The sequence below is a fragment of the Pelecanus crispus genome, chromosome 3 (genome assembly GCF_030463565.1).
Source record: "Pelecanus crispus isolate bPelCri1 chromosome 3, bPelCri1.pri, whole genome shotgun sequence".
Taxonomy (NCBI): domain Eukaryota; kingdom Metazoa; phylum Chordata; class Aves; order Pelecaniformes; family Pelecanidae; genus Pelecanus; species Pelecanus crispus.
This window is the reverse complement of record NC_134645.1, coordinates 51,464,552-51,492,312: the sequence shown is the minus strand read 5'-3', so window position 1 is coordinate 51,492,312 and position 27,761 is coordinate 51,464,552. Positions and strand designations below refer to the sequence as shown.

Sequence of the window (27,761 nt, the reverse complement as noted above, 5' to 3'; positions counted from 1 at the left end):
GCTAGGTCTAAAACTGGTGTCGTGCAGATGCCTCCCAGGCAAGAAAGGGAGGAGGCTTGGAGGACCTCACCAGGCCCCCCCGATGCTGCAGCTCATCAGGGTACCTGGTCAGGCCCTGGAGACCACCATAATTTGGAGACTGGTTGGAGTCATGGAATGCCTTCACTATTGCTCATTTTGCAGGTAAAGGGAGATGACTTCAGTTTTTCTCCCTTCCCACTCAGCTCAGCTAATTATTAATTTCTGTCAGCAAAAAGGACCTGCAAAATAGCACTGGAGGGAGGCAGGGAAGGAATATCTCTTCCCCACTTCTGGAGCTCTGTAGCTAAATTCTAGGAATAAAGGTTTGGGGTTTATGTGTAATTTGTGAGTAATTTGCTTCTGAAACTAATTATTGTTAAAAATGAAAAATTGCTCAAAAACATCAGGAAAAGGAAGCTTTCCTTTTTACGTTAGTGTGCCACTAAAACATAAAAAAGCTGGTCAAAATCCAACTACATGACTATTATTTTAAAGTGATACCTTTGAGATTGTCTGTCCATTTTCAGACATAATCTCCAGAAAGGCGTCTGTATTTCCTCACATTAAGTGATAGGAAATGCATATAGACCACAGTTTAAGTATGAAGATTATGGAGATTTATGACTCTCTCTGTACGTTTTTTTTGTGTGTAATAAAATGCAGGGAAACTATATGTAGCAAATGTGTTCTGAATTTTTTAGCTTGTGCTACTCTTTTCTGTTCAAATACTGCTCTTTGTCCTCTTGTTTTGCTTGAAATTTTCCTCCTAGTAGTCTCAGTTTCTAATCTGAGGTTCAAAATTTTCTGTACCTGAGGTTTACGATGGCGAAGTAGCACCAATGAAAACAGTGCTTCAGCTGGATCAAGACCTTTTCTCAGGTCTCCTAATGCTTAGGAGAATTATTATCTCCTGGTAGCTATATGCCTTGCTTAATCTTGTGCTCATTGAGAAACAGCAAAATGATAGAGAAATTTGTCAGAGGACTGAGTTCACCTCCTCCCTAGTCTCTGCTTTTCAGGAGCCTAGAAGATAAAGTACTATCTTTGGATTTGGTTGGCATGCAGCGGCATCAGAACCAATTATTTTTTTGGCAGCATGTTTCAGGGTGAGGAGCTCCTGCTTTTCTCAGTGCTGAGGACGATGCCAAACTCATCAGCTGTGCCTGCATTCTTGGGGGTGGAGGGATGAACAGTTAGACCAGGTTCAGTGTGGCTTTGTGGCAGAACTAGCAAAGGGAGCATCTGTTGAAATTCGTAATGGGAACAATCTAAATTACTTCTGTCAGCCTGTACCCACTCACTGTATTCTGGAGGGAGAATGTGTGATGCAATGGGCAGAACTGACAGGGTTTGAGAAGCAGGGGCCTTGAAGGGCTCTCCAGTGTGAGAGAAGGTCACGAACAGCCCTGTGCCAGTCCAGAAGAAAAACGCTGTATCCCACAGGTGACCTACACCGGTGCAAGGGCAATCCCCAGGGACTGTGGCCCATGGTCAACCCATGCTGGGGCAGGGACACCCCTGCGGGATCGCAGCCATGGGCAACCCATGCCAGTGCTCAGAACATGCTCAAAACAGCAGTCAGAAGTTTTTGTTGGTTGGTAACAAATTAAAAAAATTGTTTGACTCAAGACTCTTGCACACAACACACAGCCTGGTTCAGGTTTTGTCTTTTCTGCTCACCCATGGTGGGGCACTTTGGAATGGCAGCTGAGACTCCATCGTGGATGTTATAAGAATGGTCTCACTGGAAAAACTGCAAGTTATAATATTTTCCTCTTCAATCTTGGCATGTATTTTTATAGGAAAGCATATACAGAAATACAAATATTTCTATAAAATATATCTGAAACTTTTGTTTTGTTGAGAAGTCTTTAGATTTTGAATATGGGCATTGCAAAAATAAATGATCTGTTGTGTTTCATAAGGTGCTTCATTCCTACCTCATTTTCTCTTCAGGCCTCTTGTACTGAGGCTATTGGACATATTATGGTTAGAATTTTAGATGAGTATTGATGTTAAAAATCCTATTTGAATCTTAGAACAGACTTTTCAGCTTGTTATTGTAGGCTAGTTAGTGCATAGGTAATAAAACAGACAAGTTTCCATTGCTGTCTCATTTTTGTTGTGAAGAATGTTTCTGCCATCACCGTTTTTGCTCTAAAGACTCAAAGCTGCTGTTTTCAGCTTCATAGCTGTTGAAGGAGATTCAGAGATTTCCTAATTGTGATGGTGGATTTAGTGTATGTTACAGAAATGTTGCAATTGCTACCATTTCAAAGCAGCAGCTGAATAACCCCAGATATGGTGAATCAACTATTATTTGAATAGGCTAAAAAGACAGAGCTTTCTTTTCAGTTTTGGGTAATATTTGCATGTGTTCCCTGAGGAAGGGGATCACAGAGCAGTTTTCACATGGGAATAGCATTTCTACAGCATTAATTTGTTTTTTCTAGTTTTTGAGAGTGGACCAAGACAAAGACAGAGAATGCAGCCTGGACTGTGCAGGTTCCCCTCAGAAATCACTCTGTGCATCTGATGGGAGAACTTTTCTGTCCCGGTGTGAATTTCAACGAGCAAAATGCAAAGACCCTCAGCTGGAAATAGCCTACCGGGGCAACTGCAAAGGTGAGCAAATCAAAGTTTCTCTTGACCATAAAGAAAAATAATAGACTTTAAATAGTTTTTGAAAATGTCTGTGTGTTGAAAACTAAGGAGTGCTATACCTGAAGAGTTGTCTAAAAGCAAGTGGGTTGAAATCCATCCTGTTAATTCTATAGCAATAGGCTACATAAAGATAAATTAATCTTTATCCATCAGCAAAAATATGACTCCCCCACACATTTACACTATAAGAAGTCACTATTAAGGAAATTGTAAGGTTAGGTCCTTGTTCTGAAGGACTCTATCATTGGCAGGGTCAGTATAACTCTCAAGATTGTTATCTCCTGAGGCTTCTTGTCTACTGCAGTTTGGTATTTTGAGTTAGAGATGGTCAAATCCAGTCTTGTCTTTCCTAACTGCAATCATTTAGTTAGGAGGGAAAAGAAAAGGAAGAGAAAAAAAAAAAAAAAGATCTGACTGGTTACTGTTGTTTTTATTTGTTTTAAAATGTAATCCTCCAACATAAGTATGTAGAAACTGTAGGATTTTTTTTTTTTCATAACTGAAAGTTGTGTAAACCCTCAAATAGTGTAATTCTGAAATTCAGTGAAATGGTTTGTAATGCTTAGAGCCCTCACAGGCCGTTCCTATCTACCTCATCCACTCTTTTACTTCCAACTGCTGTTTAGAGAAACTGTGCAACATGCAACCCTAGCACTTCAGTTCCAGAACTTACAAGGTATTCACAGTTAAATCTTTTCACTTTTAGAGTAGCTTGGTGCTAGAGAATGCAGTTGTCATGCGACATAATTCCTTACTGAAGTGCAGGGTGATTCCCAACACAATGATCTTCTTTTTAAACTGTAAGAATAGCAGTGGTCGTAAAGATTTACTTTCCCTTTCCCTCTGTCCAAAACCCCCAGGGACCACACCGATTCAACCTCTAGGAGGCAATTGTCCACATCATCTCTCTCCATTAGCTCCAGCAAACCTCTGTAGCATCAAGACTGCTTCAAAGAGACATTCTGTCTCATCTTCTAGCTAGATGAAACACTATGCGCATTCTTCAGCCCTTTCATAATAAGCCATTGTATTAGCTGATGGATCTATTTACTTTTGCGAACAAGGATAACGCAATGAAGCTACCTGAGCCAAAGCTTTTGTTACACTCATGAATGACAGAAAAGATTATTGTACACGTTGTGTTTGTTCATTTTATACATTACAGCATTATACACTTTTATGGAAATTAGTTTTACAGAATGTTTTCCTTTATTGTTTTTTCCTTTTACCATATTGACAATGTCATCTGCAAGAAATTTTTTCCACAAAGATGCATTGACTTGCCCTACCAAAGGTGTCCCTGGCAATGCTGGCAAATTTTTCTGCAGTCAGCAACTACTATTTGGAGAAGTGCTCACTTTCTGTTTATTTATTAATGAGTAGTGTGTCAGTACAATTGTAGGCTTGGAATTGGAGACCTTAGGCAGCTTAAGTATTGCTAATAGCAAGTACACATCATGCCCTCATCAATCAGATGCTTTTAATCTTTCAATTAAATGAATGCAAATATCACTCTAATGTTTAAATATTTTTTTCTTTGGCAGTAGTCACATGATTGCCAATAATATACTTGGGCAATATCAGCAAGAGACCAGTGCTCTTTTAATTTTACATTTTCATAGTCTTATTCAATCAAAGCAGTCTTAAATTTTGAAGTGACCAATGTCTTTATTCCTACCCATGGCTGCAATCATGAGAAATATTTCAAGCTGTAAAAACAAGTTTTAGAGAAGAAAAAAAGGATTCTTTGGCCTCGCTGCAGTTTCAGTTTCAGCATTGCTAGAGCTACGTTTGATAGTCCCATCAAACATTCTTCTGAAAGAGCTAAGGAAGTCCTCAGATTAAGAAATCTTTTGAGCCAGTTGCTTTTGAGTGGTGAAATTTGTTGTTGCAGGTGATGCTTGACCAAAGAGCAGAGGGTTGTTTTAGTAGGGCTAACCAAAAAGTGATGGTTCAATTTCACAGCAACTTTCAAGGTTTCAGAATTTGTTTTCATTCTGTGTCACAATGAAAGCAAATCATCTTGGAAGTGTTCATCTATCCCCCTAAAAACACAGACACCCCATCCCACCCCCACCCTCCCATTAAAACATTGGTTTTGAAGCAAGTTTTGAGGTTGCTAATGCAGAAAAAGTGAAAGAAACATGCATGTTTGCATGTGGAAGTTATGAAGGGATAAAAGAGATGATTCCTGGTATAGAATTTACAACTTTAAATCTGTGTCTGATATTCATCTATCATTGATCAGAAAAGGCAGTCTTAAGTCTGTGTCTGTCTTCTCCTGTCTTCTTCTCAGGTAAAAATCCCTGTTCACCTCACAAAAATCTTGTCTGAAAATTAAATACTTCCAGGTACCATTTTAATTAGTTGAAAACATGGTGACCATCTTTTTCTTCAGTTCAGTCTATTCACTAGAAATCTAAACACCTTGACAGTTTATGTTGACAACCTTTTGGAATAATTTTGAGTCATCATTTCTTGTTTATATATTCAGAACTATGATTTCTTTTTACATTCGTAAGGGCATTTGAATCACTACCAGACTGATGGGTGCTTTCTCTGTGTCTTTTTTCTTGAGAAAACCAAATTTGGATTGACTATCTTTTCTCTTCTTTACTTATTCTCAGTATTCGTTGGCTCTATTTGTTTTTGATGATTTAAATGTTAAAATTATAAAGGGATAGTATGCTTTAAATATGCTTCCTTTCCTTTCTTAATTCAAGGTTCATTCACAGCAAGAGTGGTCAGCTCAGGTAATTCTTTAGCATTGCAAAAGAAACCATTTTTAGGGCCTGGATCTTAAAGCTAAAGTAACGGAAAACAGTGGCAGAATTTATATATTTTTCTTTTCTTGCACTCCTGTCCTTCTAGCTTCTGATGGCTGTAGCAGAGACCGAAACAGCTTAAACAAACCCAAAAATGAACAAACCCTGAACCTTCCTCTCAGTTCTGAAAAACAACTCACCTTTGACAAAAAAAAAAAAAAAAAAGGCATCAAAGTAGTCTGTTCTGGTAGTGGGCTTTTTTAACGACCTTACAAAGTTTTATAATATTTCTTTTTTTTTGCAGTCCACTTCCAGGCAGTGCTGGAATCCATTACTAAGCTTGGAAATGCCATAAGAATTTACATCTTGTAAAATTTCCAGCCTGCTTTTGCAGTTTCAAAGATCTCAAATAATCTGCATACACTGTAGATGAACATCCACATTTTTGGATACTTTTCCAAACAAAATCTGAACTCTGAAGTTCTGGAGGTTTGCCACTTGCTTGGCACAGGCATTTACTGTGCAGTAAGATTATGAATCTAATAAATAAATATATGTTGATAGCTGAGGAATATTATTTGTATTAGGGGGACAGTTAAAGTATCAGCTGTGATGGGGATCCACTACACACACACACACGCAAATTTTTCACAGTAAATCTGGCCCAGCATAACCAAAGAAACAAAACATACAAGAAGTGGAAAAGCAATATGATTACTTTTAAGCTGGTCAGAAAGACGCAGAGGCTATGTCTACGCTAATTAATTAAGTAGTGACAGGACACAGTATGCCTGCCTACACAGGTAAGCTGGTAGAGTGCTCCCTATTGCACTTTGTGCGTGGGCCAGCTAGCACTTTCCCTGGGACACTATCTGCGTGGCTCAAGGGTTAGATGGTCCAGGGACTGTTCCCAGTAGGCAGCATGCACAGAGCTGCCTTCTTTTAGGGGTTTAAGACTGTTCAACCTGAGAACTGAACCTAACTACTCTTACAGGTCTGCCCTGATACATGCCAGGTAGATCTATTCCAATGACTAATGTAAATTTGGACATGAGTCCTTTAGCACTCAGCCTTGTTCCCCCCACTACAGCTGGTGAGGATGGGACTGGAGGGCTCTGGATGTCACACAGGAAGGCTTTGTAACTTACAGAACTGAGCCTTTGATACTCTTTGTCAGTGCATATGAAAAATAGAAGTTGAAGTTTCTTAGTTTTGAAAATAAGACCAACCATGCAGAAGTACCACGTCTACCAAAAAAAAAAAAAAAAAAAAACCCCAAAACCCAAAAAAACCCCTTTCGTTTATATCCCTGAACAATGCGGCTGCCCATTATGGGTAGGGAGTGTTGCCCAGCACTGCAGTATCCTGTAGGGCCAGTAGCTACAGTTTTAGATATAATGGTGATTTTACATGATTTGGAACATGGTATAGGTTACTCCAAAAGGTTGTGCTTGTATGGAAACTGAAATGCACAAGACATCAGCTAAAAGCATCTTCTGCAGCAGAAACAGGAGAGGCATTGCTAAGTGAAGATATATCCTTTATCTTATAAATGTAAGGTTGAATATCTGTCATGAATCACAGCAGATGGGACTACCTGAAACTAATTGTTTTGTTTTTTTCATGGAGCATCTTGTACCTCTCATATGAAGAAGTCTGGTTTGTTGTTGTTGATTTTTTTTTTTCCTATAAGTGTTTACAATTACTCTGTAAAATTTAGTCTTATCACTGTAGAATGGCATTGTACAAAGAATATTCACATTTTCTATTGTCATGAAAATTTTGCATTAGAAATACAAAAATTATGAGAGCATGCTTCACCTCATTTCTGCAAACTCCTATCAGTTTCCCCTATGCTAAAATCAACAGAACTTTTCTATCAGGTTAGCTACCCTATTTATTCCCCACTACTGAACAAGTTTTTTCCCCATGAACTTTGTAAATGTGAACTCATATTTTTCCTGCAGCAGTTTTCAAATAATGTTAGGCTTTTCAAGTAGTTTTCTACGACAGTAAATAACATCACCCTGAGGTCCCAAGCGTAGAAAGTCTGCTGGGTGATTGCCATCTTGTTCAAAGCGAGCAATATCTGCAACGTTGTGTCTAGTGGAGAGACCACAGTTTTTCTCTCTTAGGGACCATCAAGCGAACAGTGACTGGTGGCCAACAGCAGTTCAATTAGCAGTTTTGCTGGTGGTGTAAGGGTGAATTGGAACAGGTGGCACGGGCACTGTAGTTCATCTGGGGTAGTTTGAACTTTATTTGGGCATTAAGATCTTCATATGAATATTTGCCGAGATTTAGGCAACTTGTCAGGAGGAAGATGAAGAGCATGTGCAATGCCTGTGACTGAATTTTGGATGTCTGTGGCTACTGGGAATGTTTCACATGAACAATAAAGTCTCCATCTCCCATGGAGATGTACATCTTAGAGTTAGCTAAGAGGAGCTCCTCTTGGTTTAACTAAAGTTTGCCTTGAAAGTGGTCTGCAGGCATTGCAGGATAATGCACTCAAATATACCTTTTTCTTTTTTTCTTTTTCTCTTCTTGTTCCTTAAATAACATTAAGAATACTTGTTCCCTTTCTCTTTTTGCTTTTAAGTGAATGTACCAGACCCATAGTTGGGGCATTGGAGACTAATATTCTGAACGTATTAAGCAAGTGGCTCAGTAATAATATTTGGTATTCTGACATTGTGATCAATGGAAAAACACATTCACTTGTACAGCCCTGCCAGCATACCTCTGCCCTAACATAAAGTTCTTGAAACATCCCAACTGAGGTGCTTGGATTTCTTGGCTTCTCTACCACTACTTCACTGAAATAAGGCTTCTCTAATGGCTGGAGGTTTGATACAAATTGTTGATCACTGTAAAATTGCAACTGCCAACTCACATCACATTTCCTTACTTCACTGTTATCATGTAGCAGCAACCTGGGTTTACAGTGAACTGTTAAACTGGACTTGGGACACAACTCTGAGTGGTCCATACTCAAAATGGCAATGTAAGGAGCTTAACATGGAGTGATATTTAGTTTGTGACTGGCTTGGCATTTAGTCTGGCTGGCACTCAGAGTACATATTTAGTATTTGCAGAGGTGGCTCCGGCAGGGCCTTGCTGTTCTGTGAGCACACCAGGGATAGCCATCACACACAGTAGTGTCGTTGTTATTCTATAACTATGTAGATCCCCTTTCTCCATTAGAAACCCTAGATAGCTCATGTTTAGCTTAATTCATTTATGGTATCTTAAAGAGCCTGGCTGTTTAAAAACGCCATTCTTTTATGGGCTATCATAGACATAACAAAAGGTACTATCTTCATTCTCACAATTCACATAAAGAACTGAAGCACATCAAAATATGAGTGGAATTTCCCATAAAGAGGTATTTTACTATTTGCTATTTACTTTCCTTAAAGAGAGAAACACCCAGCATTTGTTTCATTAAAATGGGGCTTTCAGCAATAGTGAAAAGTTTCACTCATTTGAACTGTTAGTACAATGAGTTAATGAATGTATTAAGGATGTGCTTGAATAATTTGAAATGATATGAATTAAGGTACCTTTCTGTCCTTGGATAAACATGCTGATGTGATTTTCCCTTTGTGAAGAGAAAGGAGGACATTGCTGGGCAGTAGTTGTTTTGGGCTCATAAATTAATCTTGGGCTCATAAATTAATCTTGGTCCCATAATTCATGAATCTAAGCATCCTTTGGGGAAATGTTACTGTTGCCTCTACTTAGGTAAAGAACTGGGTTGTAAATGCTGGACATGGTTTCTGAGTGCACACCTTATCCTCTATGCCCACAGAGGCTGCCCTCAAGCTCAGGTTTGCCTGCGAGCCGGGTGTGAGCTTGATGTGTGCTCGCGGTGTCTGAGCACATCCCTTAGGTCAGCGTGTGGGCAGGGACATTGGCTTGGCCGCTCCACCTGCTGCCTGGAAGGCAGCCCTGTGGGCTGTGTTTGGGAGGCAGAACATGCTCCCAAGGTATTTCGTTTGGAGAGAGAAAGACAGAGGGAGTAGGTTTGGTTCTTTTCCTAACTGAAATGAGTGAAAGTAGGACTGGATCAAGGTGTGAGTCTATAAAATAAACCTGAACGTACACTGAGAGCTTGCACTGTCTGCAGATTGAAAGCAGAACAGTTTTCACCTGTCCTCATCACCTCTCCTTTTTCTCCTGTCCCTGTTCTTTTTCCTCATATTTTACGAGGAAAAAGAAAAACGGAAAAAAAAAGAGGGACACAGGGTTTTTTTTAATTATTTGGGAAAAAATATGTTAAAATGAGAATGTATTGACAAGTGGTATCAGTTGGGGTTTTATTGAAAATAAACTTTCTGGGAAAAATTATTATAAGGCAGATTTTTATCTTAAAGTACTTTTAGCTAGACACTGCATTTAATCTGTAGGATGACTGCAAGTTTCTAGACTGTAATGCTGGCAATCCTGATAGACACACTGTTCAGCCTCAACCTCATTTTGTTTTTGAGTCTTCATTTATGTTATGTGTTACACTGTGGTAATAGTGTTAATCTGAGAAACAAAATAGTCAACATCTTTGTGAATAAAAGATGTCTACATACAGAAGTTATAATTTAGGTAGACTCTGAAAGCAAGAGGAGTTGACTTCTGATTATACTTTCTGTTAGGTATTTAACAGGGGTGGATAAAGTTTTAAGTATGTTTGGAATATTTTTTGTGGAATATCCTTTGCTCTCTTAAATGTGTCTACTGGTACCTGGAACACAGGACAAGTAACATTGAAATAATATCCATAATTTGCTGGAGGTGGTATTTATCTCTTTTTAAAATACTAAATATTTCTTGATAATGTTTCTCCAAGCAAAATTTGCCAAAGCCAGCTGCACTGAAACAAGGCATAAAGAGCATTCTTAGGCACAAAAAAGGTATTGTTTTAGAATCAAATGTGCACTATTGCAATTGTATGAAAGTAATATTTTTTCATTTTGTGGAGTTTTCATTTCTGCTTATATATTTTTCAATTTAAATTTCAGGTTTAATATAAAATGAACATCTTAAAGCAAGCGAAGTGGAAACTACTAGTGCTAAAGCAATAATACTGCACCGAAGACTAGGAACCACAAATAGTTGAAAGCCTTCTCAGATTTTCAGTGAAAGAATTATAAACTGGCCCATGTTAGACTTCTCCAAACTTTTTATCAAATCTCTGTTTGGCTCAGAAAACCTAGTCTGGCCTTTGGTATGTAAAAAATCGGAAAGCTGTAGCTTTAGTTTTTCTTGCAAATATTTGATTCAGTTCTAGTCAGACTGTATCTCTCCAAATGTGACTGTTAGCAAATTGAGAGAAATATTATTGTGCCAAGAAGGAATCCAGCACAGCATTCCTTATTTTATCTTAAAGCTTAGCTATCTAAATTGCTGGGTGGTTGCAAAATGTGAAAAAAACCCAGAAAACAACAAAGAAACCCCACGCTGCCTGCCTCCGTTAGATGCCAATAGAGGAGAGTTTAGGCTAAGATTGTTCTGCTGTTTTGTTTGAATCCAGAATGCAGCAATAAAAATAAATAGTGAAAGAGTCAGCCAGCCCTGGTCACGAAGCAGCAAGTCTTTATTTTATGGCTGTGTCAGGCTAAATGTCTGTGCAGACATCCCTTCCAACCCAAGAGGCTAATAATCTGCATCTTTGAAACTGAAACTTTGAGCACGTATAGCTTGCTATGTGTTTCCTATCACTAGAGGCTACAGCTATTTATATACTTTGTTGGTAGACATGATCAGTTCTTTGGAACATACATTGAACTAGGTCAAATATCATAGAAAATTTTCATGTTATGAGTAGTTTATGTCATATAAACCAAATGGTGTCTTGTGCTCTGAATAAAACATTTTTCATGCTAAGTTAACTACTAATTAAGACCATTTGACTTTTATCATATCATTACCAGCTAGCAAAAGGTTATAGCAGTAGGAAGGAAACACAGAAGTAGAAAAACATTCTGGTTCATTGTTAAGACAATTCAGTAAAGTGTTCAGGTGGATAGCTAACTTTAAACAGCTTGTTGTACTGTTTATTCCTAAATTTAAGGACAAGTTAGTGTATATAGGTATTCTGGCATAATGGGGGGACAATTAGGGAAACCTACAGAGAAAGAGTGAGACGTATTTGGATTATGTGTGTCTATACTAGGTCTGCTTGTTCACATCTATGTGACTTTAGAAAAGCTTTCTCTTTAGTGTAAGAACAGCTAAGTATCTGTGGAAAGCCCTCAAGGGAACTTTTTCTTCAAATGATTAAGTTTAACCACTTTATAAGTAGTTTTAACAAAGTGGTAAATGTTTCTGATCTGTTCAGCAGGATATTCCATCTTTAATAAAATAACAAAATAAACTGTGAAGTGCATTTTATGCATAAATACATAACAAGCCCGTGTCACACACAGTAATCTCTTTGAAAGCAAGCAAAGACTGCTCAGTGTATTGGGACTGGGAAAGGTACTTTTAGTCTCACTGAAATATATAGCAAACCAAGAAATACCGGATGAACTAAATCAAAATCTTTGCAGGAGATTTATCTATTCTTTTGGCAAGCTATGTACTTTTCCATGAGAGAATCTGGGTTAGGTCTCCCTGCTGGAGCCCCAAAGTTGCTGTAAATTCAATTGTATTAAATGTCACTTTAGAGATGGTGTTTACACCCTTGATGAGTTTGTGTCATTGTTTTAAAGATAAACTTCTACTTTGCAGCAATAAACTTCTCTCTGTGTGATATATTATTCAAGCATTAGCCAGCAGAGTTGAAATTGATGGATGTTTTCTTTTTTTTTCCGAAGCTCAGTGTTTTCAGTGCTGTACTGTTGGAAATAAGGCATAAAATGAGATTAGTTCCAAGTCAGTCCTGTGCTGTTTGTGACCCTAATTCTGTTTCCAGAATTTCCTTGGGTACTGCAATTTCCTGTTGACTTCAGTGCTATTGCAGGAAGTCCTGTGCTCCCAGGTGCCATGTATGACAGAATCTGGTTCTGGATCCTGCAGTGGTGTACCGGCATCACTTCGCTTCATAGATGAAAGTCTTGCCTATGGCATATCGAAGCTTAGCACAGAATTAAGATGGCTTTATATTTCACCTGTGCCTTCCAGACACTGGTCTCCTCTGGAAGCTAGAATTGTCACCAGAGAAATTCAGACAGACCTGCCCAAACAGCTACAACTCTGTAATCTCCTCAGTTCTGTGGATTTCTGTCCACTCCCATGCACCCATTTATGTCTTCAATTATACACCCCAAGATGTATTTGTCTTAAACCTCTAGCTGCCTTTGCAGTCCTGGTGCTAAGTCACAGTGGTACAATCAACCCTGATGTACTGTGCTAAAATGCATCGAGCGCTGTACGAACACAGTTTGACAACTAATATAGTCCAAGTGAGCTAATTTAAGGTAAACTCATGCATCTTCATGCTCAGTTTATATACCAGGAGAATTTTTTTTCCCAGCAAGCTTCTGGGATGTAAAAGCCCATTTCCCTGGAGTTGAGACGATAAAGTCTCGCTGAGTCAGTCATTGACATAATTCAGAATTACAGCTGGGCATACATATCTGCAAAATTAGTTTTTCCCATTGTCTGAGTATAGGCAAATAAGGCCTCATTTCAGTCAGCTTTTTACAGGTCTTAGAACCAAATGGTCTTTTCACCAGGTCATATACCAGATTCCAGCTTGAGCCTGCTGGCTCCCTTATTAATACTTAAGCTAGGGAGAGAAGTGTAGTGGGAATTCTAGTCAGAAACCAGTAAGTTTCAAGCCCCTTATTTTTCTGCTAGATGGTTCCAAAAGTTTAAACAAAACCAGATTTTTTTAAAGAAAAAAAACCAACTTTTTTTTTGAGCTAGAAATCCAGTATAACAGCAGTGAAACATGGCTGACTTATTCCAGTGATGCACAGCTTTGCACAGTGCTTTTCATCCTTCCAACACCTTGCAGACTTGGAGGCCCTTGTGCTCTCAGATTGTTTGTCACCGGTGTGATGCCATTCATCCCAAAAGAGTTTGGCCTGCTTTGGTCAGGGTTCATGATGATCAAAAGCAAAGCTGTGGGTTGATTAATCACCACAGAGGTACCAGGAAGTTCCACCACCTTTCATTCTCGGTCTTCATTTCAAAATAATTAGCATCCTTCCTGATCTGAATTATTCCTGCTCTAGATGAAGAGGAAAGTTGAATCTGTATGTGAGAGATTTCACTGGTATCCCCTTAGATGTTGGTATTCCTATAAACCTCCTTCTGGCAAGACACTTAAGCCTGGACTCATTCTACTAAGCTGAGATTCGTGTGAGCCATCTTCATTAGTTACACTTGTGCAAGGTGCACAGAGGGACCCGTAGACAAGAATTGTCTAGGTGCACTCACAGGACTTTGCACAGTAAGTCCCAGATTTGGCTTCACTTAGTGAGCGTGAGCAATGGCCATGTGGAAGGTTCATTTCCCTGTGGATTAGGATCTTACTCATCACTGACTTTTGCCTGTTAGGAGCTGCAAGGTCTCCCTACATCTATCTCATGACTGATATTTTGATGTGAGCCTCTGTTTCAGCCTTTCTCCCAATCATGGCAAGAATTAATTTTCTTGTCCTTTTTCAGCTGTTATTTTACATAAATGTCTAGCACTTAAATCTCTTGACTACTTCTTTTTCTTTGGAAAAATTGTTTGAAATTGGACAATAGATTTAGAAGGTATTGCAACCAGGACACAGAGGCAGATGCTCAGATGGTGTAATCTTATAAATTTACTGTAAAAAATATTATAACTTCTTTTGGCTTCAGTCATGTTTTATTTGGAAGCAACTTAGGTTCTCCAAATTAATAATCTAATGTTCATTAGTATTCTGAGGAAGAATGTTTTTATATGTCTTCTTTTTATCTGGACCACCCTATTAGATTTCTTCTATCAGGTTTGGACCACATCTCTGTGTCATAGTTATTCCCCTGTGGTACCTTGGTGAAATAAAAAAAACAGAACTAGGAATAATGTTTTGACTATACACAGTTTCAGATGCTTAACTTGATAAGAAATACTCCTCATGGGTTTATTTTGTGTATACTGAAGCACAGTAATTCCCAACAGCTTTAAAATATTCCCATGGTTATATAAAACAAAATAAGGCTTCAAACGTGAATTCTATATTCTGCTAAATTTGGTCATTGTTGATTTTAAAGTATATTAGATCATCTACAAATAGGAGGCCTTTAGAGCATCAGGCTGTTTAACAACAAGTGGTGGACAGTTTTGGAGAACTTCTCTTTCTCCTTGGCATGTTTTTATGATAATTCAAATATTGGAGATAATTTACAACCCTGCTGGTACTATACCAGAGACCTTATGTGATGGAATTTATATCACTTTTCCTTTTAGACATTTAAACCACATGTCATTCTAGAAAAACGAGGACAGAGGTCCAACAAAGGAGTGATTTATTTTCAGTTAAAATACTAGCTACATTAAAACCACATGTTATTAAGTACTGTATAACCAAACCATGCTCAGAAGAAGGCTTACAACACTAAAGCTTGCTTAAAATGTTTCTTTTTTTTTTTTTCCCCAAAAAACTTTGGCAGTGCATACATTAAGAGACTTTACCTGAGCTGCACAGTACATTGGCTATAATTTTCCCTTGACGAAACAAGTTATTAAAGTAGTAGAGTACAAATTAATTCAGTTCCTTATTATTTTTCTCACATTTCTGGATGGTTGAACTTTTCTGTCCATTTTAGGTAACATTGCATCTCTGTGGATATCCCTCCTGACACAGCATAATGCGATTAAGGTTGTTAAGACTGAAATAGTTTTTCAAAGCGAAACAACTTGTGTTTTGGGCATTTTACCAACATGAATTCTCATAATGCTCCTGTGAGAAGAGTAAACTAAGGCACAGAAGTAGTGCACATGAATCCAAGACCAGAAGGGAAATCAATACAAAGATGAGAATTAAGGGGCCCCAATTTTGTTTTCAGGATGCAGATGCTGAGGACCAGTTTCTGTCCTCATTATGCTACACTTCCACAACAGATTGCCTAGGACTTGAAGGGAATTTTTTATGCTAATGTTGCCAGGTGAGTTGTCCAAAGCTTGGTAGAGATGCCCAATGAAGGATTCATCCTGTACAAAGGACTTCTGCAGTTGCCCCAAGCTTCCGTGCTGGTTCTGTGCATGTATGTCTGGATGATACTGGCACAGAGAAGGTGCTTGGGGGACTGGGAACTTATGTGGCTCACCTGTATGCTCCTGAGGATTGTTAGATGCCAAAGCCCTGTCAAGATACACTGGTATCAAATAGGGAAATAAAAGTGTTGTTACCTCAGTGTTCAGATTCTGTTCAATGTGCAACTTGCATGGACGAGAAAGCCTATCCCCGTGCTTTCTAAGAACTGCACATTCATGAATCAGCACAACACCCCTGTCTCACAGGTAATCGCTGGACAGTGTTAGCCCTAGAAAGGAACTAGCCAGTTACTGTGAAACAGTCTTTAAACAAAGCAGGGATCAGAAGCAGCAAATTTCTCTGCTTCTATGCTTGAGATCATTCTAATTCAGATGTTACAGTCGCATCTTGAAATCATTAATACTACCTTAGGCTTGCCTGGTATTCTCATTTGTCCTGAAATTGCTTAGCTCAAGCAGATCCTGAAGTATTGATTCTGCATCAGCAACATGCTAAAATTTTTGGTGGCTTTAAACAAAAAAAAGTAGATGGTAGGTGTCTTTTCTCACCCTTTGGCTGCCTAATTGAAATGTAGCATATATATTAGACAATATGACATATTAAACTATAGAAATTCTACTGAATTAAAGCTGTATAGTTTGCTACCTTGTCTTGGATGGAGACCAGTACCAAGTAACACTGGAGATGGTGCAAGAAACCACATAGTGGACAAAAAAGGACCATGTGGTAGGCTTTGACTTGTGCCACGTCTAAATCATAAACTGTTACAGTAAATGTTAGCATAACATGAATTAACCAAGTCCAAAATTACTCTTGAATCACCTCCCTCACAAGCCACTCTGCTGTACAGTATATTTTATTTTATTTTTTTTACCAGCCTGGTCGGCATATCTGTAGTCACAACTGAGATTGGTGCCTAACTGAAGTAAATGGCATGTAAACTCACAGTAGGAAATACAAGGCAGCTATACTCCTGCTGCCTGCTTTGCCTTTCCTGAAGCACGAGAAAGCTAGTGCTGCCACCGGCACTGAAAGAATACTGTGGGGCACAAAGTGGCAGCTACTGCTGTGGTAAATTGATAGGAGAAGCCTGCTTTGGCCTTCTGCCCTTTGGCAGCAGCTGGAGCAGCAAGGTTGTCTCTCCAAGTATCTCTCTATCACATCTCCCAGTTCTGTCTTTCCCCTCTGTGCTTCACTTTGTGGCTTCTCATCTTTGAGGTAGCAAAATTTTTGTTTACTAAACAAAATTTTTTATTTTGTTTAAAAAAGTGTTGTTTACTCTGCTTGGTAGCATGAGCACATTTGAGTGAACCAAAAGGACTCACAGGTTAGACAAGCAGTCAAAGGTTGGAAGAACATGATTTTACTAGAGATTCACACATGATAATTGGCAAAAAAAGTTGCTATCATGCAGGTGAATGAGTTGAATTAGGACAATATTGAAGTTATTGTCTTCCATTGTTTTTGTTTCCTAAAAAAAATGCAAGTGATTGTACATTTTCCCTGATTACAGTTCTGGTTCTCTTTATGTGGGTCTCAGAGCCTTCTTCCTTTTTCTTAATTTAGGTTATCATCTGTCTTTTCTTTATATTGCACCATCCATTGCATTGTCTTCTCTCTTTCTCTAGATGTTTCCAGATGTGTGGCTGAGAGGAAGTATACCCAGGAACAAGCTCGCAAGGAATTTCAACAAGTGTTCATCCCAGAATGCAATGATGATGGCACATATAGTCAGGTTGAAAATTTTTCATTCAGTATCTTGCCTGACTGGAAAGTCAGAATATGTGTGTTTGCAGGGGATGAAGAGGAGACAAATGTAATGAAGGGAAATGTAATTTCAAAATGAAATATAATTTGTGCTAACACTCATGTTAAAAAATGGAAGGAAAATTCATGTTTTGTGCCCAGTCCTTGTTCTTTTTTTCAGAGTTGGCCAGCAAAAGAGCCAAACATTACCATTGTTCATGTGATACACTCCCTGTTCTAGGCTGAGGCAGCTGGGTCATTCTTGTAGCCCCCTGAATACTCATCAGATGGTAAAATGCTTGGAATTTCTGATCTGTTCCTGATCCCAACCAGAAATCTTGTGACCAGAGTCCATATCTTAGTGCTAAAGCATGAATCATACAGGATTCTTCCCTATTCTCAGCTGAATTTCTGCACAAGCATATGGTCCGAGACTTGTTTACTTAGGTTAGATCATGGAATTCAGAAGGGATACAGTTAGAAGCTTATTCTGTGATATATATCCCAATCAAGATCACCTTCTGCCACCTCTGTACTGTGTTTCAGTTGTGGAGTTGTGCAGAAGACAATCCTTCTCGTTTTAAGCATGGTGAGGGAAGTGATAATTGGCCTTCAGGAAATACAATGCAATTGATTTCTAAGAGGAATTCCAAGAGTTTCCTTTCTGACAGCTTGGGATATGAATAATGCTGGCAGAAGCACTCTGTCCTGCTCCTTCAGTGGGTGGAACAATATGTTCTCTATGTGGAAAAAAAACTCGAGATTGCTTGCTTCAGGAAGAGTTTATGTGTCCCTTGAGGAACTTCGTTGTGAGGTTTTTGTAACACCTGCACCTCACTCTTCTGAAATAGGGAGTAAACAACCACATATTTCAATAGCTTTTTCTTCCATTGGATTCTGAAGAACCTACCACATTTTGCTTGAAATAAACTCTTATTTATGCTGAAGAACCATATGTAGGACTGAGATTAGGTCCATTATGGTTTATTGTTCTAGCTTTTGCCAATATAGTCTGCTGGATTAGTCTTTTGTACTCATGTCATGAATGCTGTGGGGTAACAGACATATGTCTGACAAACTACACATGGTTCATGTCATTTCCGATAGGTTCAGTGCCATAGTTACACTGGATACTGCTGGTGTGTCACTCCCAACGGTCGTCCTATCAGTGGTACTGCTGTGGCCCACAAAACTCCCCGGTGTCCAGGTAAGACTTGTTTGGCTGGCCAGGTTATGAGATTGTCTCATGAACAGTAGAGTTTATCTGTGGCATCTGAGTAGACTTGAGGAAAAAAATTCTTCACAGGAAGAGTGGTTCAGCCCAGAAACAGGTGCTGGTGGAAGCTGTGGGCTCCCCATCCTTGGGGATTTGCAAAACTCAACTGGATGAGGCTCTGAGAAAGTTGGCCTAGCTTTTAAGCTAGCCCTGCATGAGTTCTGAGGTCACTGCCACCCTAAACATTCCTGTGATTCTATGATCCATCTACATTATTTGTACTATAATCTAGCTGTTGAAGGGGTTTTCTGTAGTGGCTATTTGTATGATATTTAAGTGTTAATATATAAGCCTGTGCAACTGACTTGCTGAGGTAGTCCTTTCTTTTTGTTGAAACTCTCTTGCACGTAAACTCATTGCAAAAAATTTCAGAGGGCTTTGCCTTTTCCCTATTTTAAGTATTTAGAGTATAGACCCCCCCCACCAAAATATGAAGTGTGACTGTCCTGATTTGTAACATAGCCCAGTGAAAGAACTCCCACAGCAAATCCCATGAATGACCAAATCCAGAGGAGAAATAAAAATGAAACAAAACATTAAGAAAATGAGATCATTGTCTGTATAACTTAATTGGCAAATCAAATTCATTGCCATGTATCTTTTATCAGGACAATTAACAGGTTCACCGTTTTTTAGGAATTTGCTTCTGACCCTATTTTATTGACATTGATAATAAATATAAATCCCCAGTATATGAACGGTTATCAGAATTGCTATTCACCTTCCTTGAGGCCGACAGAATTGCACAGAAATACTTGAGCTTATGTATTGCATTTTTGTTTGTGCTGCAGCACTGTTCTCTGTCAGAGTGGAACAAATAGCTTTAAAAACTAACCCTGTAACATAAATGAAGCTGAAAAAAAGTGAATTAGAGCCTTTGAGGGAATTCACCTGGTTTGATCTACTTCAATCATTCAAGCACAATACTGGTGTTTTTAATAAATAGATGGAGAAAGGAAGAAAACACTGAGAAAGCCTCAATAAAAATTATAAAAATTTAATTCCACTTTTAAGGTCTGTCTGGTTTAAATGAGATGCAGAATCTTCCATGCATCTTGCCTGTAGATGAACTTCAGCCAGGAAGTACTCTTCAGACTAATCCGTTTGATCCAGTCTGAAAAGTCACTGTAGAATGACAGTCAAGTGTGAAAAGTAATATAAAATGTTCAGAAGCCTTAAAATAGAGAAAAATGTGCATTCATTTTAATGTATTTATTGTTTATAACTGGATCACATCTTCAGAAGGCACATGGTTAGGATAGCATTTATGTGCTTCAATGTATTCTTGAATAGAGGTGCTTTTGCATGTCCACAGCCCGGGCTTCCCTGAAATCTTCATTGCTTTCTCTGCAATATCAATTTGTAGCTTCCTCTCTTTCACTGACATCAGTGAAAAAGGGGTTATGTTGGTGCTGAAAGTTCAACGAGTAATTGTTTGGCAGATGTGTTACAACATATGGAATTATGTTTGGCTCAAAATGTTACTGAGTTAGTTACTGTACTTTCACTTTTTCTATTTGTATTCAGTATTGTCAAGGAGAAGCTGCAGTGTAGTTCCAGGTTAATTAATAGATTAATACGAGAATTATTCTATCTCCATAGAACCAAACCCTAGTTCCTCTCAAAGGTATATTCATGTGCCTAGCAGATAAACTGCCAGACTGCTTCAGCTCATTTTTGGAGGAGTGGGAAGGGAAGTTAGTTTTACAGAAATGCTAAGGAGAAGGTGAGAATAGCACTCGATTTTAATTTAGGAGCTCAGAGGTAAATAGACTGCTCCAGGGCCCAGGTGAGGATGCAATCTGATTTTGCTCCCTGGAAGATCGTGGGTAATTTTCCAACTGTTATGAAACCCTTTGGGATTATCTCTACACATTTCCTCCGCTGCTTGTGTCAGTGCTCTCATGTTTTACTGCTCACCACTTCTCCTTTGTCCCTCAAGAAACAAGTCCAGCCACAGCAAAGTTTGGAAATAGATTTGAAGTGCTAGGGTATTTTGCAGTAGTAGTGGCTAAGGCCTCGGTTTTAAGACGTCTTGGAGAAACAATCTCATTCAGCAGAGAAGGCATCTACAGATTTTCTCAGAAAGTTATGTGGTATAATAAGGCAAATCTTTGCTCTTATATTGCAGAATGAAAGCCTGAAGCACAACTGCACCCCTCTCCCATTTCCCAGTATATCTTCAAAATTGCCATCTGTTTAGGATAACACAGGTTTTTTTCCCCCAGGACTGTTGATGTTTTCCAGATCACCATTGATTCTCTTATACACTTTTTCTTTAGTACCACTATGCACAGGAATTATGATCAAAATACTGGTGGGTATACTGAAGTTAAGTAGATGTACCCCTGTCTTAACTAGTATTTCAGGGATGCCATTTCTTTCAACACTATTGTCCCCAGTCAGTCTAATGCATCGTGTCCTTGTTAACCTTGTTGCAGGCATTGCCTTGCTATTTTTTGATACTGCAGGCAGATCTCCTGCAGCGGTGGCATCCTGACATCAGCATGTTTATGTTCTTTCACTTGCTTCTGTGTATTCTGCAGGCATGATGCTATAGTTATTTCAAAGACATTTATGCAGATTTCTCAGTTTGCATGTGCCAGACTTTTTTATCCCAGGATCACCTTTGCCACCTTTTCCCTTTAGAGCAGAGCGTGCACAGACAATCAAGATGGCAGGTAGAGTCAATTGTGAACATGCTTTTGCAATGATTTTCTTATAGGAAATGTGATACCATGGAATGTGTGAAAATTTCTCTTTTTAATGAAAATGTTCAGTGTTTCTTTTAAATTCTAGGTTAGTTCTTCAGTAACTTCAGATAAGGTTTGAATAAATGTCTAATCAACTGTGCTGTTCCTAAATTATGGGATAATTTCTTGCCTTTCATTTTCTCCCAGTAGAACCACCTTTGACTTTGGGGAATATCCAGAAATAGGAAAGAAGAGCATGGCAGCCTGGAAGAACTTGGATTTTAATAATGGAAATATGGAACAGAATTTAGGATGGGCAGTTAGGAGTTTGGTTTCTCGATTCTATTCCCTATCTGTGCTTCACCTTTACTTGGCATTATCACAATATTAGATAGGTCAAACAATCAACCTCTAAGTTTATCTAACTGTTAATATAGGTTAGCTGCATAACGTGATGCTTCCTAAAGTTATCGCAGGTCCTGGGACAGAAAAGTGTCACGTGTATATTTTTTATGTATCTACAATAGCTGTATGAGCAATTTTGTGCTCATTGTGTTGTTCTGGTTGCTCTTATTGGAGCTGTCTTATTTGCTAGAGACACAAGGTGTGGAAAGATGAAGGTTACAAGCAGCATTAAAAAATGCAGGACTGTCCAACTGATTTATGTAAAACCTTCGCTTCAGTTACTACATCTTTACCTGAAAGAGGCTCTTCTTCAATCATTTCCAGTTATTCCCACACCAACACTTGGTACTGCTAAAACACACATGATAAATCTCCAAATGCCATTCCGCTCCATGGAAATAATCTCTACTGTTGCAGGAGCAGTGGTGAGAAGGACAGTAAATCAAACACATTCCCATGACAGCATTAAAAAGAAACCTTCTTAAAAATGATGAATGTCCCCCAATACTTTCACTAAAGAACACCAGACATAAGAAAGACATTTTTACAACTCCCCATCTCTGTTACCAGCACTGCAGGGAACTGCAGAAATTCCACAGGCATGGAGTCCTGGGAAATGGGGCAGAAATTGAGAAGCAGGTGTTAAATTATCATTGGAAAATACAGTGTTCACCTATTGTAGGGGTTTTATGCCATATTAACACTTCCGGTCTTCTGCCAGTGAGATTGCAGAGGTATGGACACATGTTTTATTATCCTGTGAAGTAGTTTTGCTACCTTACAATTAAGATGCCATGATCATCTTTTAAAGCCAAAATGCCAGGACTTTTAAAAATTCGGAAGTCTTCCTGTCTGTATAGTATTATCATCAATGATGAAAATTAATATATTTGGGAAGGCAGTGAACTTTTTTAGTTTACATTATATTGCTTTTATTAGCTGGGAAAAATATTCATCCATGAATTATCTAGTTCTTCTGTCCCAGTACATAGTACTTTCCCTACAAATACACAGTCAGATACATGCATATGTGAAATATAGAACAGCATGGGAAGTTTACTGTCCTGTTTCTTGATATTTTCATTCAGTGATTACATAGCAAATATTCTTTAGCAGGAGATCAGAAATCATTATCTAAACTGGATAATAGTAGACTTTCATGTTCTCCTTTAAAGCCCAGTTGCATATGATCAGAACTATAGACATGGATATGCTAAAATCACAAACCACAAAACTCGCATCAAATTCCTTGGAAGATTTATTGTGCCTCAGAAGCTGTTAGGCTGAGACCGGGCAGAATTGTGGGTTTTGCAATAAACTAAGGTGTATTTCTGCATTTTTTTTTTAATTCATCAAAACCGTAAATGTATAGATGGCTAAGGAAAGATACAAGCTAGAATGGTACTAAATTCTTCTTGTTAAAATGCTGCTGAACCTAATATATCTCCTTGCTCTCTCCCATAAGTATTTTTATGTGGTGATTCAGTTGTTTACAGTGCACTGAAAACTTAGAAGCTGATTGTATTGCCTAACTTTTAGATAAGTTATAAATTGCTATTTCTATTTCTTGCCTAGCTGAAAATGTGAACATTCATTGTGAGTATTGAAGATACAATTTCCTAAAAACTTGCAAATACAACTTCCTGTCACTACGTAAGCTAGAAGTGATTCTACCTCAAATATATTTAGAAAATTGTAGAAAAAACTGATACAAGCTCAATAACCCCTCCTTACCTCCAGCTTGGAGACAACAAGAAAAGTTTCTGCTGCATAAATTGAAAATTTCGGGTGAAACTATGTGAAGGATGCAGATTTCCCTTTGTAGGAAATTCTGTGAATATATTTGTTAGCTTCCTAAGACTATTAAAAAAATAAATATTAACCCAGTGAACCTAATTTTCCTAGCATTCATCTAATTTTATAGTGAAATTAGATTCACTATGATAAAATTAGCCTTTGTAAATGCCACTCTCTTCCTCCATCCATCAATTTTCCATCAAAATTTAGGGTAAAAAAAAGCAAAGCATATAAAAAAGAATTCAGTTCTCCCTGGCTGTACATGAATATCATGTAGTCATTATTTCTCACCATTTCACATACAGCTGGAGTAATCTGAAGGTATCTTGGTGTTAATGAAATCTGGAAAGATTTTTCTGCTTTTGGTTTAAGATGTGAAATATTATATAAATTTCACCAATGTGTTAAATTACTTGGGTGTAAACTGAATTTTAAGTTTAATTTATAATAGTGGTTCTGAATGTATATAGACAGACAACACTGGTGTCAAACTGAGGCTTTACTTAACACTCTTTTTAGTGCAAAGGGGCTACCAGTGGCAGTTCATCGTACACATTCCCCATGCTGAGACCTCATTTCTACTCACAAATTGGTGTAAAACACTTTAGTGTGGATGAGAGTCAGACTTAAAATCTCTGTATTTGCAAGAGAATTATTATTATACTCTTGTGCATCAAAATTAAATTGAGAAACTACAGAGTTAATTGTAACTGGATGAAATTTGAGGAAAGACTGGATCACTGGTATTTAGTGCAATTAGAAAAACCTGTAATTTTGTATGCAGTACTTCCTAAAACTGGAACATCTTATTTGAGTTCAAGCTGAGCCTCTTATCAAATTCAAGCCAAGTACCAAAAAGCTCAGATCTTCTGGCTTCGGCTAGCATAAATGCAACAATCTGCCTCCTCTTCAGAGTGGACAACACAGATCAGTATTGCCATGTATTTAGAGCAAGCTGTCCCAAACACCCTTGGATATAATTCCTACAGTGATAATGGTTTTATTTTTCCTGTCTGAATTAATACTGATGGATCACTGAGTATATTGAGTTTCTGGTGATTCAAACATGATACAATAAAAATACACTACCACCAAAAAAGGAAACAAGTCTAAACTAGAATATTTTTATATGGATGTATAAAAGCTGTATTAAAAGCTGAATCCTTCAGAAGGTAACACCAGCTTGGCTGCATTGCCATGCAGTGTTTTATGGAGGCTTTAAAATCAGCATGCCAGATTTGTGATGTTGGTTTTCTTCCCTCTGCCAGACTCCTGTGTCTAAACTTCATGCTGAAGTAACCATCAGTTCAGCATGGTAAACAAGGCCTGTGATTTAATGGGTTCTCTTATTTAAATTGTCCTTTTAGAACAGATTTATTGTGCTGCAAGGTTTGGGGTTCTTGTTTGTTTGTTTGTTTTAAACCAAAGGTATTTAGTTATTCCAGAAGGAAATAAGAAAATTAAGGCAACCAAATTATTTCACACATTTCTGAGCGTCTCCCAGATATGGGGTTTTGGGTTTTGGTTTTTTTTTTTTTTTCATTAAAACAGGTATATGTAAGAAGAGACGATGTGGTAAGAATTGGTAGACATGCTTTTTAATTTTTGATCACTCCATGTGGCTCTTCAGAGACAAAGCTACCACATTTAAAAGTGTTTTTTAATGCAGCAGAGATAGATATGTTGATGAGAAGCGGCTAGAAGTTAGAATCATACAGATGGTTGTAATAATGAGACATAAACAAGAAATAAGGAAGTATTTCTATTTTAAACCCTAAGGACAACTACGTCCTGTAAAAACTACTAAGAAAACCAGCAGATTCTCCATTTCTTGAAATCGAGACTGGATGCTGGGTTGGGTTGGAGCCCAGTCTGGTAGAATAAGCTGTTAAAACTCACCTCCTGTGAACTTCTTAACTCCTTTCCCACCACTGCTGTCTGCTTTCGTAAGAGCCACAGCTCTGAGGACATCTCCTGCAACCAGTTCAGGCTCAGACTCAGAATTAGGCACTGTCCCTGCCTCCCCCAACACTCACACTTTTCCACACTAGCATAGGGTTTCTGGAGGGCCTTGTATGAGGTATTTAAAGCAGAAAGGGGCAGTTTTTAATCTGAGCTGGGCTCAGATTTTTTAATCGGGATGGGGCTAGAGGCTGAAGAAGCCCCACAGAGCAGCTGAGGTGCATGGGCAAGGCTCCGTGTGTAGGAAGGGTGCTGCCCTACCCAATGAACGGCGAGGAAGCAGCGCCGGGGCGATGCATCTTATTGCAGGACCTGTCCTCGCTGGGTCAGTGGGGAAGGGAGATGGTGACTCTGCAGCATGTGAGGGTGTTCTTGCACTTGTGTCCATGTAGTGTTTAATGTTATCTCTTTCTCAGGTCCTGCAGTGGCCAAGTAGCATCTGACAGTAAATCAATAGTATACAAATGCAGAAGTCAGGCAAAGCTAAAATCTTTGGTTTGCAAGGGAAGAATTTGCTGATATTTATTGCTGTAATAAACAAAAATGGATCATTAAAGCTGAATTGTGTTACTTAGAAAACATATTAAAAGTGAAAATAATATTTTTCTGGTTAATTCCTTTTTCCAATTGCAGGTTCAGTGAGTGAGAAGCTGCCACAACGAGAAGGTGCAGGAAAAACAGGTAAATATCTCAGTTGGCCTTTAAATGGAAAATGGCCTTTAAATCGCTGTGGGATACACCACTGTAATTTTCCATAGGTTTAAATAATCATTATATATTCATCATGTATTATATATGCATATATAATATGTATACATGCATACATGCTATTCATTTTATGTCTGTATTGTAGATATTTAGTAAACTTATGAGTACAAATGTATATAAGTAGGTATGCATGTATTTGTCTATATATGCATAGACATTGTATTTTTCTAGTCTCAGCCCTACAGACTTAGCTATTCTGTGTTGTTTGGAAAATAACTTTTTTTCCTATAGCTATACTCTGAAATATTTTCCCATACTGTTTGCTTGCCCTGGAGGACAGATTATTCTGTCTGTTTGATAAAGGCAGCATTCTCCAGCCTCAAAATCTCAGCAACTGGAGTCCTCACTTTATTTCTATAGCAATCAGTGCTTGAGTCATCTTGGACCCAGCACTTTGCTCTATATTGTGATTAATTCATCTGATGGCTTGCATTCATGGCCAGATGGTTGTTGTTAGAGATAGATCATGGTGTATATCTTGTTGGCAGGACAAAATCCGATGTGACTCCAACAAAGCTGGTAGATTTAAATGAGGGAGATGTCTATGGTTTAAACAAAATTAAAGCTTACACTCTCCAAACACTTAAAAGAATTCTAAATTCAGCTGAAAATAATGTACTGAATGTCGCTGTCAGTTACAGTGGCATAAATTAATTTTAAAGAAGTTACTTATATTTGTGCTAACGTTAATGACTGTCAGTTTGGTCCACTGTAAATATAACTGAAATATTTTTTTACAGGAACTTTTGCAGCATTGTAGTATGGCCAACATGTGTGCTGTTAGGTTAAGAAAATCAGTTCTTCTTTAAAGGCTAATAATTACAAAGTACTGAAAAATTTTTCCTTCATGTATTTCCAGACAAACTGTGGGTTCCACTAACCTTAAGTTATCCATTTGCTTTAGATCAGGACTTTCATTTTTAGCTTTGAACTGAATGAACTATCCCATATATAAAACTGATCTGGAATCCTTCATTTTTGTTTGTGACTGTGGCGGCTGAGCTGCTGAACCCTGAATGAACAATCATAGAACAAGGAGCTTAAATGAACACAACTTATCAAGTCTCCCATCGCATCACATATATTCGTGTCTAAAGTGACATGGTTGCATTTTACTCATGCCCTGTTTTTATTCTCCAGTGCAAGCCTGCAGCACAAAGGGCCACTGACCTGGTTCCCAGGTGGTCCCTGGCTCTTCTCAGATGCTGCTAACTTCATCTCCCGACCCTTCTTCCAGCCAGTTGCTGCTGTATGCTTTATTTAAAGTAATGTTGTCAGAGACATCACAACCTATTTAGAGACCATCACAGAGTAGTGAACAGGATCAGCTGTCTGAATTAAAGAGCTGTGCTTTGGCTTCACGGTCAGTGTAGTAAAAATATTTTGTAGCTCAGCTTGAAAGGGCACAGCAGTAGTTTTCAAAATAACCATAAAACTCCCTGCTCATCTTTCCTCTGCATGTTCCTGTG

At 38.3% G+C, this 27,761-nt stretch overlaps 1 protein-coding gene across 1 annotated transcript in view; it reads left to right on the top strand.

Moving 5' to 3' along the window:
- Positions 1 to 27,761, top strand: part of SMOC2 (SPARC related modular calcium binding 2) — a 146,086-nt gene that overhangs the window by 43,812 nt on the left and 74,513 nt on the right. The window contains exons 2-5 of the mRNA XM_075707679.1: positions 2,475 to 2,646; positions 17,274 to 17,380; positions 18,499 to 18,598; positions 26,158 to 26,205. Coding sequence (XP_075563794.1) covers positions 2,475 to 2,646; positions 17,274 to 17,380; positions 18,499 to 18,598; positions 26,158 to 26,205 — 427 coding nt within the window. The remainder of the gene's footprint in view (positions 1 to 2,474; positions 2,647 to 17,273; positions 17,381 to 18,498; positions 18,599 to 26,157; positions 26,206 to 27,761) is intronic.